This window comes from Indicator indicator, chromosome 7 (assembly GCF_027791375.1).
Source record: "Indicator indicator isolate 239-I01 chromosome 7, UM_Iind_1.1, whole genome shotgun sequence".
Classification (NCBI taxonomy): Eukaryota; Metazoa; Chordata; class Aves; order Piciformes; family Indicatoridae; genus Indicator; species Indicator indicator.
In genome coordinates this window covers 10,139,273-10,159,617 of record NC_072016.1, presented here as the reverse complement: position 1 = coordinate 10,159,617, position 20,345 = coordinate 10,139,273, and the positions used below count along the sequence as shown (strand labels likewise).

Below are 20,345 nucleotides of genomic sequence, written 5' to 3'. Positions count from 1 at the left end.
TATGCAGTACAAAGAGACTGTACCTTAAGATCAGCTGTCTCAAGCTTCTTCAACTGGAGAACTTTCTCCAAAGATTTCAGCTCTTCTTCACTACGCTCCTTCAGTGGATAGTTCCTCACTTCACAAGGCATATGGAAGCACTTAAAATTAAATTTTGTTAAAATTTTAATAAAAGACAAGCAAATAAAACAAAGCAAAAAAAGTAAAAATTTCTTCAGAATACATCTATCAAGTCACTTGTTCAATACCTCAGTGCTAAACAGGAATAAAATTTAAGATCAATTAATATAGAAAATGTAGTAAAAATACAGAGGTAAGACAAAAACCACTTGACAGGGGCTTATTTATTTATCAACACTCTTACCCTCTGTAGAAGGTATAATCAGCCAGGCTCAGACAAAATAACAGAATGAAATCTTTGCATGAGGTCTGGGAAGAATTAAGTTTTCCCCCATACCTTATATAAGCAAATCACAATATATGTTATACTTCTATTTATTTTGTATCTGTTCCTTAAGGAATCAACAAACTACTGCAAAAGATGATTTAGAAAGGAGAGGTTACCTTAACTACACATCCTTTTACACACATAGCATCCCAACACTCTTGCTTGATGACATCCTGCAAATAGTGGTTGGCTAAAGTCTCCATCTCCATCTCCTTCCTCACCTTTCAAGACACAGAAAAGAAAATAACAAGATAAGGTGCAAAATAACAATATATGGGCAACCTGTATTTAGTTATTGAAAGAAACCTACCAGATTAAATAAATGATCAATATTTAATCATCTTAGACTATTGCAGTTATCTTTTCCAATACTACTGAAAGGCATCATTTTCTATGTGGAGAGAAGCAATGCAGAATTTAAGCAACATGTCCATGGTCACGGTGTCAGATTCATACTTTTTGGCACAGACCATATTCCAGTTGCCAGTGTTTGTGTCAGCAGCTTCACCTCCTTCAAAAAGTGACTTTAAATACTTTTAAGTTCTCAGCAGTGAACACCAACTTCGAGATCATCCTCTTTCTTCAATCATTCTTTTTCCTTCTCACTGCTAGTTTTAAAATGCTGTCCCCAATTCTATCATACCTTGGCCACTTCTTGATCAGCCTCTGCCTGCAGTCTTTCCTGTTCTTCCAGATCCAGGTTGAACTCCTGTTGCTCCAGTTTCTCAATGTCTGGCACCTGTTCATTTTCATGCATCATTTTCTGAATCTGTTTGTATTTAAAAATAAGTATAAGGAATTAAAAGTTATTATGAATGTCAATTGAGGAATTTAATATCAGAGAAAATTATTTTAATTTAATTTATTTTAATTTAATTGCCTCCACTTTTAACAACTTCGTGGTAATTGGTAGAATGTGCCAGTTGTTACCTATGTCTAATAATTCAGCAATGAGAACTGCAAAATCCTGCACCTGGGTAGGAACAGCCCCATGCACCAAGACATGCTAGGTGTTGAGGAACTGGAAAACAACCTTGCAGAAAAATAGCTGGAGGCCCTGGTGGACATGTAGCTGAACATAAGACAGCAATGTGCCCTTGCAGCAAAGAAAGCTAACAGCATCCTGGGCAGCACTGGGAATGTTGCTAGCAGGTTGAGGGAGGTGAGATACATGGGCATACTGGAGAGAGTCCGAGGAAGGTGATTATGGGATTTGAGCATCTCTCATATGAGGAAAGGCTGAGGGAACTAGAACTGTTCAGCCTAACAAAGAAATGGCTTGGGGAGAAACTCATCAATGTATATAAATACCTGAGGGGAGGGTGGTAAAGGGACAGAGACAGACTCTTTTCAGTGGTGCCCAGTGACAGCACCAGAGGCAATGGGCACAAACACAAGAGGTTCTGCTGAAACATCAGGAAAAAACTTCTTTACTGTGAGAGTGACTACATACTGGAACAGGCTGCCCAGAGTGGTTATGAAGTCTCCATTCTTGGAGATAATCAAAATCTGGCTAGACATAAGTCCTGGGCAGACTGTTCTAGGCAACCCTCTGCCTTACCCTCTTGCAGACAGCAGTTTTTTTATGAAAGGAAACAGAAGGAAGATGACAGGACAGTAGCTTCTATTATGGAAGGTTGTTAGGTAGAAACTAGCTTGTTGAGAGGATAGATTTCTCAAGGTGTAAGGGTGGTAAAAACGTTCATTCGGAGCAAAGGAAATGGAGAACCTGACAGTAGTTCCTGGCAGTTTCAGCATATAATCCCTGAAGAAGCACATCTTTTTATCACCTGTCTGCTCAGAGTTTGTGACAAAAATGTAAATGAACATTAGAGCTGATAGCTATAAAGGAAATGTACTTGTAAATAAAATGGTGAGATGAGTCATTACCCATGTAAGAAACTCACAGTTTTACGTAGCTTTTTAATCCCCATTTCCAGCTCTTTCTTCTGGTTACCAAACCTCTGAGTCTCTTCTATCATGACCTGACATACAACAATTGAGTTGTCACAAGAGAAAAACAGACAAGAAAAGATTGAAACAATCTAAAGGAATGTTATCTGTACAGAAAACAATAACAAAAGGATTAATAACTGAAACAGACATAATCCTAATTCAATAGGATGATTCTTAGAATTGCTTAAGAGAAGAAAAATTACAACCAGGTCACTTTGTAAATGGTTGTACAGCAGTAAAGCTTAAAAGAAAGAAAATATTAAAGAAGTAATAACAAATTCAATGATTACAGACACACTGAACTGTGTAAAGCCTACTGACAGAATTTAAGTGGTTTGTATCCCTTAGATTTTTCATTAAGCATTTCCAGTGGGATATTTAAAGATATAAGTAAGCTAACATCTGTTACTCATTCTGAAACTGTTAAATTTTCTTTGCTCCTACAGTCTTGCCAAATAATCTCTTAAGGGAAACATTTGCAGTTAGTCTGCACCTCTGGAATTTGCTTTCTAAAGTCTACAACTTTAGGAAGAATGCTGGCTTTTGATTGAAAGGAAGGAGTGCATCATTCTGACATTGCAAGTCAGGTGCAAGTCTCTTAGGACATTAATAAGCAGCTTAAAACAACCTAGGACCACAATGCTGGCCTTCAACCTTTGCTTCTCATCACTTGTCCCTAGATGACACTAACAGTTACCTAGTACCTGTGTATATGCACAGTCACATGAATTTTTCCAAAAAATCCCAGGAGAGACCCCAGAGCATTAACATAGCAGTTTCCAGGCACACAAAGCACTAAATCCCCTCTCTGTAGACAGATCTTTGATGCACTTTCACTTATCAAAATCTCTTTGTTACCTAACATACTCTCCTCAAATTGAATCTGAAAAACCTTAAGGGGTTTGTAATTAATGCCATATTGTTGCGTATTAATTTATCAGTGCTGTAGAATTTGTTATTCTGGCCTTGGGAAGAAGACAGCACCTGCTTAATTTCTAATAATACTCTTCAGTGCAACTTTTTACATTTACAAGAAAAAGGTCTTTATTTTTCTAAAGGAAGCAAATTAATTTCACTTGAATTTGTTTTTAGTTTACTTCTTGGGTAAAAGTGGTCTTTTTGTGTTAGAGCTCCTATTATGCTAGGTACTTTCTCTGATATGTTTATACCTTGACTTGAAAAGAGGTACAAATGGACAAAAAAAAGCTTTAGAAACTAGAATCTTTTACAGCATAGAATTTGGCAACTCAAATAATTACTGACTTTTGAATATTCTGTCTTTGATTAACACTTGTTTATGAAAGCACCTTCTTTATTTTCTGACCAATCCATGTCATGTCACTGGTACTGGCTGAATACAAACTGGTGACATTTCCATCTTCTTCTGTCACCTCTACATTGGAAGATTGAAGTGATGGCTCCTGTAATTAAGGATAAAAACATTCATCTCAGGTACTTAAAGAAAACAAGAGAGACAGAAATTAAATAAGAAAGGGACTCATGTTAAAAGCAAAACTACCACCACCAAATTCCAGTGTTGCAATTTTATTCTCTAAGTGGTCCCCAGATTTGATCTTTCAAACTCTTCCTATCATGCAAAGTCTTTTCACTCAAACAGGCTGCCTGTATTAATCTCTGCAATCACTACTTGGCTTGACCTCAGCAGAAGAATATATGACTAGTAACACACTCTGTATAGCAGTAACATCACACTGGCAATGACACATAACTTCATATGAGGAGAAACTGACTTTCACAAAGAGTTCTGTGCTTGAAGAAACCTAGTGAAATTGAAGATGTGAACATCAGCTTCCCATGACCATTCAATATCTTTGATGATAATATCCCACAAATTAATAATTAAGCATATTCAGCCTATCCTCAAGGGTATTTTACGAAAGTATCAAGAGTTTGTTTTGAGGACAGTTTTTATCAAGTGCAATTTTAAGATAATGATAAAACTTCTGTTCCCCATAAAAATAAAGAAAGCACCTTAAATTTCGCTTCTGGAAGTGATTCTGGTGTGAATTCTGCCATAGATTTTAAAACAATATTTTCATTTGAAGTAGACTTGTTCAGTATAGCAAGAAGAGATTGCCAGTGAAAAGCTGCTTCCTCAACTTCAATTTTCTTTATCTTCCTAATAAACAGAAAGGGAACTGATGTATTTTTTGTGCATTATGGAAAAGGGTGAAATATTAAATATTTTACATAACACAATGATTGTTTTAACATTCCTATTCAGTATTTTTATATATGATTAAACAGTGTTTGAGTTCTAGAACTGCATAATTAAGTGAGGTTTCCGCAGAATTAGGAATTCTAAAAATGGATTAGAAATATCTCTCTGGTGGAGTCATCTTTAATCTGTGCATCTACCTGACCTTTTTTATACCACAGAAAATCTGTAGCTTCAAGTGTCTCTTACACCTGATAACAGCCACAGTTGAATTCCCATTAAAGCCATGATATCTCATAACAGCTGAGTTAAAATAGTATCTTGTGAAATTATATCCCTTACATCCCCAGAGAAACCCTTCCACATGGTTTGAGTGATAAGCAGCTTGCTATAGGTAATACTTATCAGAAGACACTCCTATATCTTGTAGTGCAACCATAACCCAAAGTACAAGACTTTTCATGAGGTAGGGAGACCACCACTAAAGATAAGCAGAGTGATTTTATTTCTATCCAACTCTTCTCCTTACTTTGAAACTAAAAAAAGGAAGTCTAGAATCAGAACTAGATACAAAAATGAGCCTGCAAAGGAACAAACATTTACACCACTAATACTAGTCTCCAATGTTACACATACTTCCATTTCAGACACACCAGGGCACCATCACTTTCGCCATTAACGAGGATGAAGTTGCCATCCAGTGAAAATACCATGGATCTGATTCCCCCTCCTTGATATGAGTGACAATGCTTTTGAGCAAGTGTATCCTAAAGAAGTCACAGAAGCAGTATCAGCAAATGTGTTTTTCTAATGGAAAATATCTGTAAATTATGCTTTCTTATTTTTTAGATCAAAGTCAATCCAAAATGTCGATACAAAGTGCATAAGCCAATAAGATTTGTAAGTTTAAGATTTTTTTACTACAAATGGGACGGATTTGTGGTATATTGATTTTACAGGACATAAAAAGTAGCAAAATAAGCTATCCTAAGATTTACTGGAGAATAAAGTAAGTAGTTTGTATCATCATATACACATTCATTTTAAAAACAGCTGTACTGTATTGTGTCAGCTCATGTTCAACATACATTTTCTGGAACACACCTTATATTCATCTGAAGAAGAGCTTACAGTGAAGGAAAGTAGCTTTCACACCCCTTTCTCATGTAAACCAAACAAAGCCTGTTCCCAGATGCCTACCTACCATAGTAAACGTGTGGTAGATGGACAAAACACCATCCTTTGCTGCTGATGCCAGCCACCGGCTGTTGGGTGATAAACAGAGGAAACCTGATCCAGACTGATTGCTAGGAGTCCTCTTTTCTGATAAATATACTGATGGGTCTTCCAACATATTCTGCCAAACAAACAAAATGTTAGCAGGAGTTCAGATGATAGAAATATATGCCATTTGGGGAAGCCTAATGAGAGCTTTGTGGGTTATCACATGCCTTACAATTTAAAATGTTGGATTACTGAGCTCAAGAAGCAGCATACCATTGCTGTGCTGCCAATTTGCTTCTCTTCTCAGAATAGTCTGTATTCAGCACGTTTGGGCCTGGAGTTTCTTGGCTCAGAAAGTACAGGACTTGCCAAGTAGAAATGCCCACCATTGGAATTCACCTTCTTGCTTGACATGACTCTTAAACTGAGGGAGACCTATGAACTTCAGAAGGTAGTTCCTTCAATAGGTAGATATTCAGATCGCTCAGCAGACTGCACAAAAGCTCCAATACCAAAGCTGCATGAGAAGTGCCTGCAAGCTGTATGAGTTTTAAGAACTAGTATTTGGCTTCCTCTGTATTAGAACAATATTGCTTTTGCCAGGTTTCAGAGCAGGTGGTAGGACACTGACAGTTGATGTTTATGGATGGAGTAGGTATTTTTAATGTAGAGAAGCTTTCTTTACAATAATATCCTGCTACATTTGCTTCATCTTCAGCCTTGTTTAACCACCACCCAAAATAAAGAGAATTACCTCTTCAGAGAGGTGGTATTTACAGATGAAAGGTGCACAGGTACAGTATCCATACACAATGTTATCCTTCAATCTGACTGCTGAGCTCAAAGGGCAATCCAGATCATATTGCTCCCTTTTAATGGCACTAGCATCGAGCATTCCCTGTTCAGTAACATACTTATCATTGTCTAAAAGATTAAAAAAGGAAACAAAGAGGAAGAAGCATCACTACCACTAATGCAGGTGCATCACCTACCAAGTAATGAAAACCAATCTCAGCAAGGAGTCAGCATGTGAGTTTTCAAGGAGACAGGAATTAAGGCACTTAGCTTAAGGCTAAGTCTGTGGGTTGTGCCTCTTTGTGGCTCACATTGTGGTCATAATAATAACAACCAGTACTGGTAGTAGTAGTAGTAGCAGTAGTAGTAGTTAAGTGGTGGCTTTGTAATTCTGAAAGTGAATTATTTCTTTCCTTCCTTCCTTGGCTTTCCCTCAAAATATCATAGTCTTTCTGCTGAAATGATCAAGTTGACTATGTCTACAGCTTGCTGTATGAGAAATGGTCTCCTCAGAGAACATACAGCTGAGATGAAGAAAGGGATGAAGATTGTTAGGCTGTTTTGTGTATGTGTGTTACAGGGTGCCAATAATATGTTTTTGACTTGGAAAAGTATCACATAATATATACAATTCTTACCTGTTATGAGTGCTGAAGATAGAAAAAAAACTTCCAGTCTTGCTCTCTGGACCTCTGCTACATTAAGAAGTACCATTACTTCAACTAAGTCATTCTCGGGGTCAGAAACTACAGAAAGATCCAGCACTTCATCTGCCAACACTGAAGCATGTAGGGAACACCAATGCAAATCATTACTGAAGCACAGTAACATTCTTTTTACCAAGGTATCATCATGTGACACAAAACAAGATCCCTGTCCAGAACACATCTCAGCCTAACCACACAGTTTTGAACTTGCATTAAAACATCCGACAAGCCACAACCTGGTTTCAGAAAGTGCTGCATGCAAACAACTTCAGCTTGAGGCACTGGGTGCTGAGAATGATAAACACCAGAGTATTATTATTATCATATTAAAAATTCAAATCCGAGTTTACATCCAGCTTGAATTGTATCGATTTTGAGGCCGTCTGTTGATAACTGCCAGATAAAGCCCTCCTCTAAGAAGATGAGTAGGGTAGACATTTGTAATAGGAGATTGATATCATGATCTATAGTTTTTTTTTAGTCTAAATTCTCATATGGGGAGCCAGAAAGGTCTACAATTCTTTGCCAACACTACTATTTTTGTGCTGAAGTTGCCATCAGCTGGTCAGATAATCTGTTCTCTTCCCTGTGATTTATACATGGGAAATAGGTGGGAAAAATATGTCTAGTCCTAATTAAAAAAAAAAAAAAAAAAAGTAAAAACACAATGTAATTAATGTTGTATTACCCATGTATCCAAGGACTTGGAACAATTTTGAAGGCCGGGGATCTAGAATAAAGATATGTCCTTCTGCAGCTCTAGCAATGAGGAACTGGCCACTCTGATCATAACTAGGTGAAATATAAATCCAAGTGAAAGACAGTTCAATATAGTCAATAAAAATCATGAAACAATTCCTCTCCCATAACTGATGACTTCACTGAGGGCATAAACACAACTGAAATTTCAGTTTCTAGGTTTACAGGTTTAGGGCCTCTTATAAAGCCCAGTGCTATGAGTGAAATGTGTAGTTGAGTGGCTGGTGAGGCTAATGACACATCATAGCTCTTTAAATAATTTTATTAAACCTTTCTTTGAAGCTCACTTTTAAAAAATGAAAACTACTATGCAGATTTTAAAATTAGTTTGAACAGACATGTCTGTGTTTGCATTGATTTGACTTTGAGTAAGTTGCTTTTTGTATCTATTTTTAATGCTTTATCTTAGGTAACTAAAAAGGAGATTACATCTGAGCCTCCAAAAACCAGGCAGATTTCTATGAAAGTTTAACATTTCAAAACCCATTGTGGGTGTATTATAAAGTCGAAGTAAAATACTCTCAGATTTTTCAATACTTGAAAACACAAACAAACCAAAAAAGCCTTTTAGATAACTAGAGCTAATTACAAGAGGACTGTTAAATCCCAGAACTTTAAGCAAATGAATAATATAGTAAAATAGTAAAATAATACAGTAAAATAATAATATAGTAAAATAGTAACAGAAATCCACCACATAAGAAGGGATGATCAAAAGGCCCCAACTTAACTACACTAAAGCTCAAATTTATATTCAGTGAGAAATAACCCTTTAAATTCAGATATATGGAATTGTGTGCGACCTGCCCTGCTTTGCAGGGGGGTTGGACTTGATGATCTCTGGATCCAATCCCTAGCATTCTGATTCTATGATAATTACTGCATATGGTGACCTGCCAGGAAGCATCTCACATATCAGTATCTTCAGTGCTTGGTTAAACTTTGAAATACAAGCTTATGTATTTCTCCCATGTAAATCTCACTACTACTCCTTTTGCAAGTAATTCAGAATATGTTGGGAAAAGCTAAAGATGTTACTTCATCATTTTTAGAATTAAAATGTCAATTTCTTAGTTAAACTAACAATCTTACTTGAGCAACAAATTGGCAAGATTTCTGCCCTTTTTACTACATACTTACTGCAAAGACAGCACTGAAAATGTGGAAAGAAAAATTCTGTGAACAACCCGTGGAGCTTCAGCTTGGGTAACATCAAGGAAATAGATTTGACCTTTTTTGGTTCCTACAGCAACACTGTTGGAGGAGGGACAGCAAACCATAGCAGTTGCCTAGTTGAGATGTAAAAGATACTTAACAGTTGCATATATTTTTATATATTATGCTATATGTTAGCATACAATTTATTTTGCTATTTACAAGTCCTTAAATTTTGAAGAAATGCCAAGTGATTTATCTAGATATTTTTTTAACAAAGACATCATAGGAATTTTATCTATGCTCTGTATCTACATACCAAAAGCTAATTCTTCACTCCTCAGAAAGAAAAAAATACCTCAATGTTATATTCATGTAACAGATTTTAAGTGAAAGTTCTGCCTATATAAAACAGTGACTGCACTATTATGTATACTACTGCTATAGAAAGGGATTTTTTTCCTATATCAGGCTTCAGGATGTGAATGCATCTTAAATCAGGACAAAGCATTAACAGTTTGAAATACTTTTATCAACTCAGTTCTTATAAATTGGTTTTCATATAAGTCAAGGCATTTTGGTTTTACACACTTGAAACCTTTCTTTCAGTCGTGACACATTAAAGCAAAAATTTAATAAAGCAATATCATAAAAATGTAATTGTTATTTACAAATATGTGCTTAAAGACACATCGCTAGGACACTAGGTTGAAACGTTTCCTCTGCCTTATAGTCAAGCTAAATACATGACCAGGTCAAGGAAACATTCTTCAAGATAGTATTTATTCAAATGTCTTTCATGGGTTCCTCAAAGACATTACTACGCTTTCCTAACCACTGGTTGATCCAAATCTGTGGAATGTTATCCTGTGATTGAACAATATTAAAGAAAATTATACCTGACAGTCTCTCTATATGCTCCTGGTCACACATACCTCAATATCAAGATTTAGCTTGCTGAGGCAAGTTCCGTCTTTCACAAACCAAACTTGTACTTCACCTGAAATTGTTACAGACTGTTGAACAGAGGAAAACACAGTCAAAAGAGGGTGAAGTAATCAAATAGTCTGGAAGTGACTAGTGATCTCCTATAGATTATAAATTCAACTAATATCTGAGCATAGTAGATCAATGGTTACTAGATCAAGAGTTTTGCACAGAACTGTCTCGAGTTGCTCCCAGGTACACCTGCCCAGGAAATAATTTAATAATTTTTGTTAATTGCTGTAACTCCAGGAATAGTCTATAAGCAAAATAGGACAACCTAGGGCAAAACATGTAAGCTTGATCAATGTTGGCAGTCCCACCATTCAGCCAGCAATAGAAACACCTGTTTAAATTTTTCTGTGCGTAGGAAAGTGCTTAAAGGCAGGTCTTGTTTTTGCACACAAAAAATGATGCCTTATCATAATGGTGATTGAGTTCTTCTTATACCCAGGAAGTTGTTTGGTAACTCCACAGTAAACTACAGGTGGAGATCAGTCAACTCTCACATTACTCATTCAAAATCAGGTCAAATGTGTTGTCACAAGAAACAGATTCAGCAAACTTAACTGATAAAGACCCCAGGGTTCCTAGGCTGGCTACTTGAAGAATTCATGGCTGGAGATTAAAGAGACTTGCTGGCTAAAATATCTATCTTGCCAGAGTCAAAAACACAGGAGGAAGGCAAGGCATTTCTCAGAGTGAACAGATCCATGAATAAGACCTTCTTAGTCCCTGGGCCCAGGACAGAGGCATCTCTCAGGCTGTTCCAATTTGTGCTGAAGGTTGAAAAGATAAGCAGGGATTTCTTGTTTGAACATCTATAATCTGACTGAAATTCAGCTTTTGCTCAGCCACATTCCTAAACAATAGTGAGCCACAAAAACCAATAGCAGAACCAGTATGACATTTTAGCAATCCGAATTATTCACCCTGCATTCTAAGGCAAGTTCTGATCCTTTCATAGACCATACCTGAATTAATGCCATTTACTTCCTTACTGAGACATTACACATCTGTAACAAACAACAGAACAGTGCCAATCTCTGCAAAGCTTTTGATTTCATGTCTTAGCAGTATTATCTGGTTACCTGAGAACTGCCACTATTATACATAAGAAAGAAAACCATTTCTTACTACACAGTACTTGTTCCCTGGTGTAAGAAAATCAGCTGCCAGAAAACAACTGCTGCATGTGTCCAAGAGTTTGACAGCTTCTCCACCGTGGGCAGGTTTGTAAGTGTAGACTGTCCCCTGACAAACAAAGATAAATAATCCATCACTGGGATATGAAACTTTTTATTAAAAGCTTTTGATGACTTCAACAAAAAATACCAATTTTCCTGAGCTTCACTATCTTTAAAGTTTTGTATTTGACTCTAAACTGAAGTAAAAATTACCTAGTAGAATGCAGTTCAAAATTACTATCGCACTGCTGGTTTTAACACAGAACCTTCTGACTGATATACACACACAACCCCATGTCCATTTAAATGATTAAAGGTCTAAAAAACAGATGGAATTTGAAGATTTGTATCCTTGTGTAAGACTAGGCTGGTAAAAAAAAAAAATATCTTGGACTAGGCTCCCAGACAAATTCACATATATGTGCAGAACTCTACTGCACAGCTGCACTAGGTCTGCTGCCACACTTTACTTACTGTGCAGACACATGCTCATCCTCAGCAGGTCCCATATGACCTGGGCACACCGAAGACCCTGAACATTTTCCTCCACTGTACACACAATATATTTCTGTTAGAAAAGCTCAGCATTAGGTACTTTATAATATGCTATCTGTAGGAGAAAATCGTGCTGTGCTTCATTAAAAGTCTTTCCAATCTTTCATTAAAAATACAAGATGGACTAAGTATACCTCTGATATAATTTATTCACTTTTGTGATTACATCATAGACATTTCACACTAACAGTATCAGCATACACATATAGGATCACAGGAATGTATCATTAGGTAATACTATTCTTTCAAATACTATACCTGGTCAGTGACAAGCAGAAGTACAGTATAATCAGGAGAGAATATGAGGCTGGATATAGGTTGTAATATATCAGCACAGACTTTCATCTCATACTGCTGACCTTTGATGTGATAAAATAATAAAATCCCCTCCTGTGCAGAAAAGTACAAATCCACATGAAGTCTAGGTCATTTATCCTAGCCCAGTCTAGCAAACTGAACTGCAAGAACTTCCGAAAACCTCTAAAGTAACAGTGTTTAATTGTACCCCATTACAACAGTCTTATTTGCCTTTAGTATGTTTAAATTGAGATGACTCTTATCCTGGCTAATAAATCTACTGAACAATGGTTTTCTCTAATACAAGCTTTAGTAACAATCCATGTTTGATAACAACAGTCTTGCTCATCAGTTAATACTCAACATTTCATATTGCATTTTTATACTTTTATATTTTTATACTTAACAGTAATGTACAATGGCATTGACAGTACGGGTTAAATATTGAGTTAGATTTTGCACAAAAATCTTTTGGCCATTTTCTCTCCCTTCGTATTCTTTGTCCATCTTTCTTTTCTGTACCTCCAGAATACTTGTCTTTTGTTAAAAATAGGATTGTCCTCTTTTGTTGCTTTTTTGACTACAAAAATCTCGTCTTGTCTTAAACAACAAACAAAGAATATATATACAACACCAGAGAGAACCTTTATAGTTCTGAAACCCTCCACATTTTTTCCAACTCTTGTCTTTGCAGTGAGCTTTGCAAATACACTATATTTCAATCTTCTTTGATTTGCACACAGTAAGTTGAAAGCATAAAGGATGCCTTACACTTCCAGCTGCATACAGTCCTTTGTCATAAAATGCCATGGAAAATAAACCAGGTTTTTGCAGATCCTTTGGTTTGCCACCTGAGACAACAAAACCAACATAAAATAACAAACTTAGTTTATTGCAACGATGTGGCTCAACTTCAAATCTGGGATGATTTACAATTTGTTAGTAAACAGGCTCCAGGGGCTACTCTCTTGCCTTTTTTCACTGTGATAACGAAAGAGAAGGTTGGTATACATAATTTGGAGTGACAGTAATACTGTGGTCTGATGATCTAGAAATTAATTTGAGAAATCATTTGATTTTGTAAATAAATAACAGAATATTGTCAATAACAGAATCAGAGTCATTTATGTCAGAAGTCCTCTGATCTACTGCATAGCACAGAGCCAACTTCAAACTCAAGACCAATTTCCAAACTAGATCATGTGTTCCAGAGTCACACTCAGCTGAGGTCTGAATATACGCAGGAATAGAAAATCCATAGCCTTTCTGGGCAGCCTGGCCCAATGGCTAACTACCTTCACAGTCAGAGTAGTTTTTTTTCCCAGTATCTACCCATAATTTCTGTTGATTCAGACTGTGTCCTTTCCCTGTCTGGTTCCATCTTCTCTGTAACCTTTCATTAGGCAGCTGAAGCAATAGCAAAATCTCCTATTTCCTTTACCCCAGGCTGAACAAAACATAGTTCTCTTTGCTTATCTTTGTATGTCGTGTACTTGGACTCTGCAATAATCTTTGTGTCCCTGTGCTGAACTTCATCCATTATGTGAACATCTTTTTTGTACTGTACAGCCCTGAACAAAGTAATTGAAACAAACTCCTGAATCCTAACTCAACTAAATTACAAGTGATTGCAGTTCTAAAAAAAAAGTTACTAAAACTAAAAAGTAGGGAACCTGTTCTAGCATCAGTTATTCCAATTTAAATTAGAATGAACAGAAATTATTTCACTGCCAGTGTTTCTCCTGAGGCTATTCATTTGGCTGTTAGCACAAAGTAATTTGTCATGCAAACATATAAAAGATTGCTATCAGTGTGTCATACAGAGGCCAGTGAGAGCTGAGTTTTCCTAACCAGGGACTTCCAGCTGTACTCACATATTATTAATCCCAGACATTATTGATGCTGCCTAAAAACATATTAGCTTGATTTGAAGATGGAAATATCTTTCTTTTCCTGTCTTCTCTACAAACACAAGGCACAATGTCCAATATTTTATACATGTATTATGCATAAAGGAAAACAATTTATAACACCAACCTCATTTATATGTCAAAAGTGCAATAAAAGTCAGTTATACTCCAGCCTACTGAAGAAAAGACCAAGTTCAGTATTTTGAACCAAAAATGTGCATTCTCCCCAATTCTGTCCCCTATTTGTGTCATTTATGCAACTCAGCAGGCACAGTCTTTCTGAGATTCAGCTTACAGCTGTAAAAGGCAGATAGCAATACTTGGCATGGAAAGTGGTACAGATGCAGATGTATCAGTCTTCTTGTGATAAGTGCTGGTATTGCTACTTCTAACCATGATTCCTTTTTTATTTAATGTACTTACAAAGGCAACTTCAGTCAAGCTGAAAAATATACCCACACGAAATGTTGTGCCTGCTTATGATTCTGTTTGTGACACCATAACAGTACAACAATTTAGCACATGCTTAAAGTTAGACTTGCACTGAAGCATTCTGCTAAACAGATACAGACTGCAGTATGTTTCAAATTCAGAAGCTTCAGTACAATATTAATACAGGCAGGTTTGCTACACAGTTTTAGGCCAAGACTCACAGAAAAGTATACAGGCTGAGGAAAAGCCAAAATGGCAAATATTCTTGTTGCCTTCTACTGAACTGGAAACAAAATTTCTGGTCGCACCTCAGCCTTTTATTTGTTGATGATTTCCAGCTCTTGATTTGGTAAACTTAAAACTGATTAATTTCAAAACCAGAGACATAATTATGGCTTGTTTGTTTGTCTAAGAGCAGCTTTCCACGTCTTTGTTAACTATCAAAACTAAACAGAGGACTTTGGGAAAGTCAGGGATACTTGCTTCAGCTTAAAAAATAATGTATCACATGGCAAAGGAAGAGAACAAGATTATCACCAGCCTATTAACACTGATTTAGTGTTCATTAGAGGAACAGTTCTATGCTGGCCCACAACAGGTAATTAGCCCTTTCTAGTGCTAGGGAGAAGCATATTCCAGCATTCCTCTTTGACTTCAACTAGTGAACTTCATGTTCACAGTAGGACTGATGCCTTCCATCCCAGCAAAGGACAGTAGGGTACAGGTTGCCAACACCAGAACATTTTTGCTGGGTGTGTCTCATTGTACTCCATCTTAGGAGCCCTATTCATGGGCACAGAAAGGTAGCATGTAGCAGAAGAGAGACCTCATGGTTCACAGAAAAAAGAATGCATGGAATGGGCTGCTGTTGCCAGAAAACTTTAGTTAGTCACTAGCCTGCCAAACCCAACCCTAATGAAAAAAAGACAGGTGGGAGTATATATAGGACACACAATTGACCCTGAAGTCCTTTAGTTCAAGAATAAATTAAAACCATATTTCTTTGCTTGAAAACAAAGACATCTGTTCATTTTCTGTCCTTCATACTTTCTGCAGTAATGCCTGATAGTCTTTACAACCTTGTTTTCCTAAGAAAACGGTTTATGTAAGAGCTGACCTTAAGGTATTCTATTAAGCAATATGGCATTAGATTCAGTTGTGCCATTTCAAAGCTCATCAGGAGTCTTCAAAGATCTATAATCATAGAATCATAGAATCATAGAATCATAGAATCAGTCAGGGTTGGAAGGGATCCACAAGGATCATCTAGTTCCAACCCCCCTGACATAGGCAGGGACACCTCACACTACATCAGGCTGGCCAGAGCCTCATCCAGACTGGCCTTAAACACCTCCAGGGATGGGGCCTCAACCACCTCCCTGGACAACCCATTCCAGGCTCTCACCACTCTCATGGGGAAGAACTTCTTCCTCACATCCAGCCTGAATCTCCCCACTTCCAGCTTTGTTCCATTCCCCCTAGTCCTATCACTACCTGATAGCCTAAAAAGTCCCTCCCCAGCTTTCTTGTAGGCCCCCTTCAGATACTGGAAGGCCACAAGAAGGTCACCTTAGAGCCTTCTCTTCTCCAGACTGAACAGCCCCAACTCTTTCAGTCTCTCCTCATAGGAGAGGTGCTCCAACCCTCTGATCATCCTGGTGGCCCTTCTCTGGACATGTTCCAGCATGTCCAGATCCCTCTTGTAATAGGGGCTCCAGAACTGGATGCAGTACTCCAGGTGGGGTCTCACCAGAGCAGATTAGAGAGAGAGAATCACTTCCCTTGGCCTGCTGGCCACACTTCTCTTGATGCAGCCCAGGCTCTGGTTGGGTTTCTGGGCTGCAAGTGCACACTGATGGCTCATGTTGAGCTTCTCGTCCACCAGCACCCCCAAGTCCCTCTTCTCAGTGCTGCTTTCCAGCCAGTCCCTGCCCAGCCTGTATTTGTGCTTGGGATTTCCTCAACCCAGATGCAGGACCTTGCACTTTGTCTTGTTGAACCTCATGAGGTTGGCTTGTGCCCACCTCTCCAGGTGTTAGATAATAATAATACTATCTAACATATCAAATGATGCCAATCCAATATTTCAAGTAAAATAAACCAAATTATTGGCACTTAACTAATAGCAAAAACATTGTGTATATTGCGTATATAAAAAGCTGGTGTATATTAATAGCTTGTTAATCTATTAGGGCTAGTTAATAGGATATGGGGTTCTGGAACTATTGTTCACTTTATCATTTTGATGCATGCCCTGGTTTTGGCTGGGAGAGAGTTAATTTTCTTCCTAGTAGCTGATACAGTCCTGTACTTTGCATTTAATGTGAGAACAATGTTGGTAACACAAGGATGTTGCAGTATTTACTAAGTAGCACTTAGCCTAATTAAAGATTTTTCTGTTTCCCATGCTCTGCCAGCGAGCAGGTGCACAAGAAGCTGTGAGGGAGCATGGCCAGGAAACCTGACCCAAACTAGCTGAAAGGTTATCCCATAGCATAGAAAGTTGATTCTCCCTCTCTACTCTGCTCTGGTGAGACCCCACCTCGAGTACTGCATCCAGTTCTGAAGCCCTATTACAATTACCTTATTGTGGCCTTCCAGTATCTGAAGGGGGCCTACAAGAAAGCTGGGAAGGGACTTTTTAGGCTATCAGGTAGTGATAGGACTAGGGGGAATGGAATAAAGCTGATTCTACTATTCTCTGCTCAGAATATAAACTGGGGGGAGGTGCCCAGGAGGGGTTGATCACAACTCAGGCATCAGTCAGTGGGTGGTAAGCAATTGCATTGTGCATCACCTGTCTTTTCTTAGGTTTTATTTATCTCTCTGTTACATTCCATTTCATTACATTTATTTTTTTATTTTACTATTGCCATAATACGTTATCTATTAAACTGTTCTTATCTCAACCCATGAGTTTTACCTCTTTATTGATTTTCCTCCCCACCCCACTGGGAGGGAGGAGTGAGCAATTGGCTGTGTTTAGTTGCTGGGGTCAAACCACCGAAATAGATTTAGTGCCTTTTCTCTCTTTTGTTGCCAAAGAAAAATGAATGGGAAATTATTGAGTGCTAAAGAAACCCACAGAGAAGTTCAAAAGACATTCTTGAACATTTAACATACTAATAAAAGAAATATTCTACAATATAGCTTGACAATTTTTATAAGGTACATAATAGCATAACAGAAGAAAGAAAGAGGAAAAAAAAGCAACTTTCACCTATCCACTTTCTTCCCTACTTCAATTAAACACAAAGTGCAGCTATTTCTCACCAGGTAGAGGTTTTTGTTGAAGAACAGAAACACTGCATGTCTCAGCACCAATTGCCAAAATACTTCCCTCTTCACAGCCCACGTAAATTTCTGAGGTTGCAGTCCAGCAGTGGGCAGTAGGATGCACTGAATGCTTAATATAATTCCTAGGCTTCAACACAAAAATAAACAAGTTCAATCAACAACTGGAAAATACTTGTACAAGCAGTTACAAATAATTTAAGGCAAAAATTAAAAAAAAGAGAGAGAAATATTAGCTCACAGAGTTCGACCATTTGTATAACATCAGCCTTAGTTTATTCAATCATCCCTTCACCGAGGCTAGTAACCTGTGAAGCAAAGAATGTTTTGCATGAGAGTCTGTATCTGGAGACAATGGCAATGAACTCTCCTCTTCCCCTAGAAAATTGCTTAAAAGATTAATTATATTTATATGGAACAAAATTATATACTTTAATTTTTGAATTTATCTGGGTTTATTCTCTAGCACTTGTTTCTGTTTGCAGTTTTGTCCTCTAGTTTGAAAATCCATCTGGTATCTTCCCCACCCTTGCAAAGATATTGACTCACCATAATTAGGTCACCTCCCAGTTTTTTAATGAAAAAATTCTGATAAAAATCAATACATTGAGCCCCTAGAATTTATTTTAAACATCAGAATAGCACTGGAAGCCAAACAAATCCTTCTCAAACTGTTTTTCAGAATAGTCTGCTTTGTAGACATCGCCTATGCATGTGGTCATGCATACTTGGCAGTACTAAAATGCATTTTGAGTTTATCTTATCATATGATCTCAAATGCTCTATAAAACAGCCCTGTCAACCTTTGTGTCATCTGCAAATTAGTTCCTGCCACAAGCTTTCCATGTACCTTGCATTTCATTTCATTAAAATACATCTCATAAATCTGTCATCTATGGAATAGAAAGAACAGAATTTTTCCAACAAAAATTGTTAAAGATAGTGACCTGTTCAAATACAACAGTGACAGGGATTATATGACATAAATACTATAGAGAAAGAAACAGGTTGGAGAGGATTTCAGAAAGGGGAGATGGGAACAAAACACAAGAAAACCTTGGAAGAACATTTAAAAGAGAAGATTCAAGGAACCTGTTGCAGGGTGCTCCGTATCCCTCCACCTTCCTTCATTGTCAGCCGAGGTCTGAATAGGGGAGACAAAGGTGTGGAACGGTCTTCCCCCGCCCTGATGACAGCAATAGCCCCCTATTGTCCCTGCCCGGTGGAGGCCCCACAGGTATTTACCGGTGTGGGGAGAAGCCCGCTGGGATTTGGAAATGTGATAAGGAAGATATTTCACATTTTGGCCTGGACACATTGTCTAGTAACATATAAAAAGGGTGAGCAGAGAGCAGTCGGGGCTCTCAGTTTTCTGGCCCTCTCAATTTGACACCGCTCACCCGTGTTTTGGGGCCCGCTCACTTCGGTTCTGCCAGTTTGGGCGCTCATCTCTCGCCGCTCTTGCTCACTTCTCCCGGCCCGCCAGCCTTGGGACCTGCCTGCCACTGCTAGCCTGGGACCGATCCTGCCCGGGAACCTGCCAGCAAAGCCGTGACCCTGACTGCCAGGACCTGCCTGCCACTGCCAGCCTGGGACCGATCCTGCCCGGGAACCTGCCAGCAAAGCCGTGACCCTGACTGCCAGGACCTGCCTGCCACTGCTAGCCTGGGACCGATCCTGCCCGGGAACCTGCCAGCAAAGCCGTGACCCTGACTGCCAGGACCTGCCTGCCACTGCCAGCCTGGGACCGATCCTGCCCGGGAACCTGCCAGCAAAGCCGTGACCCTGACTGCCAGGACCTGCCTGCCACTGCCAGCCTGGGACCGATTCTGCCCGGGAACCTGCCAGCAAAGCCGTGACCCTGACTGCCGGAACCTGCCTGCCGTTTCGCTTCTCCCTGGGACCGATCCTGCCCGGGAACCTGCCAGCAAAGCCGTGACCCTGACTGCCGGGGACCTGCCTGCCGTTTCGCTTCTCCCTGGGACCGATCTTGTAAAGCCGTGAGCCTCAAATTGGATTACAAATCGGCAGTTTCTGGAGCCTGTCATCAGAGAGAGCGAGCTAGAGCCCGTCTCCAAATTTCTACTCCGATTTTCCTGAGTAAAACCGGCCTTCTCAGATTTCCCTAAGGGTTGGTGATCGGTCTTTTGATTTATAAGTGGAGTGAAGCTATTTGTTGCTTAGCTTTTTCCAGTCTCTGAACTCTCCAAATTGTATTAAAAACTGCCGTAAGCTTCCTGGAAGAATTCGCAACCCAATAGAACCTGTAAATATTTTTAATCAATTTTGTACATAATTTTAGGGCAGGGTTTTTGGGAAAATAAAAATAACTCTATTTTTATAATTCCCGCCTCGTTAATTTAACCCCAAACTAATACAGAACCGTGCATGTGAGCAGAAGTAGTGAGGAACACTAGACAATATGATAGATGAAAAAATTAAAAAGAGCCTAAAATTCTACAA

The 20,345-nt window shown here is 38.5% G+C and overlaps 1 protein-coding gene across 1 annotated transcript in view; it reads right to left on the bottom strand.

The window, feature by feature from the left end:
* Positions 1–20,345, bottom strand: part of CFAP43 (cilia and flagella associated protein 43) — a 49,964-nt gene that overhangs the window by 14,722 nt on the left and 14,897 nt on the right. Inside the window, exons 7-24 of the mRNA XM_054382339.1 lie at positions 17,862–18,012; positions 14,189–14,251; positions 13,018–13,097; positions 12,208–12,339; positions 11,345–11,461; positions 10,159–10,239; positions 9,209–9,357; positions 7,998–8,101; positions 7,241–7,381; positions 6,562–6,731; positions 5,788–5,940; positions 5,220–5,350; positions 4,397–4,544; positions 3,712–3,825; positions 2,356–2,433; positions 1,092–1,217; positions 565–669; positions 24–140 (exon numbers count right to left, since the gene is read on the bottom strand). Of these exons, the coding sequence (XP_054238314.1) occupies positions 24–140; positions 565–669; positions 1,092–1,217; positions 2,356–2,433; positions 3,712–3,825; positions 4,397–4,544; positions 5,220–5,350; positions 5,788–5,940; positions 6,562–6,731; positions 7,241–7,381; positions 7,998–8,101; positions 9,209–9,357; positions 10,159–10,239; positions 11,345–11,461; positions 12,208–12,339; positions 13,018–13,097; positions 14,189–14,251; positions 17,862–18,012 (2,160 nt within the window). The remainder of the gene's footprint in view (positions 1–23; positions 141–564; positions 670–1,091; positions 1,218–2,355; positions 2,434–3,711; positions 3,826–4,396; positions 4,545–5,219; positions 5,351–5,787; positions 5,941–6,561; positions 6,732–7,240; positions 7,382–7,997; positions 8,102–9,208; positions 9,358–10,158; positions 10,240–11,344; positions 11,462–12,207; positions 12,340–13,017; positions 13,098–14,188; positions 14,252–17,861; positions 18,013–20,345) is intronic.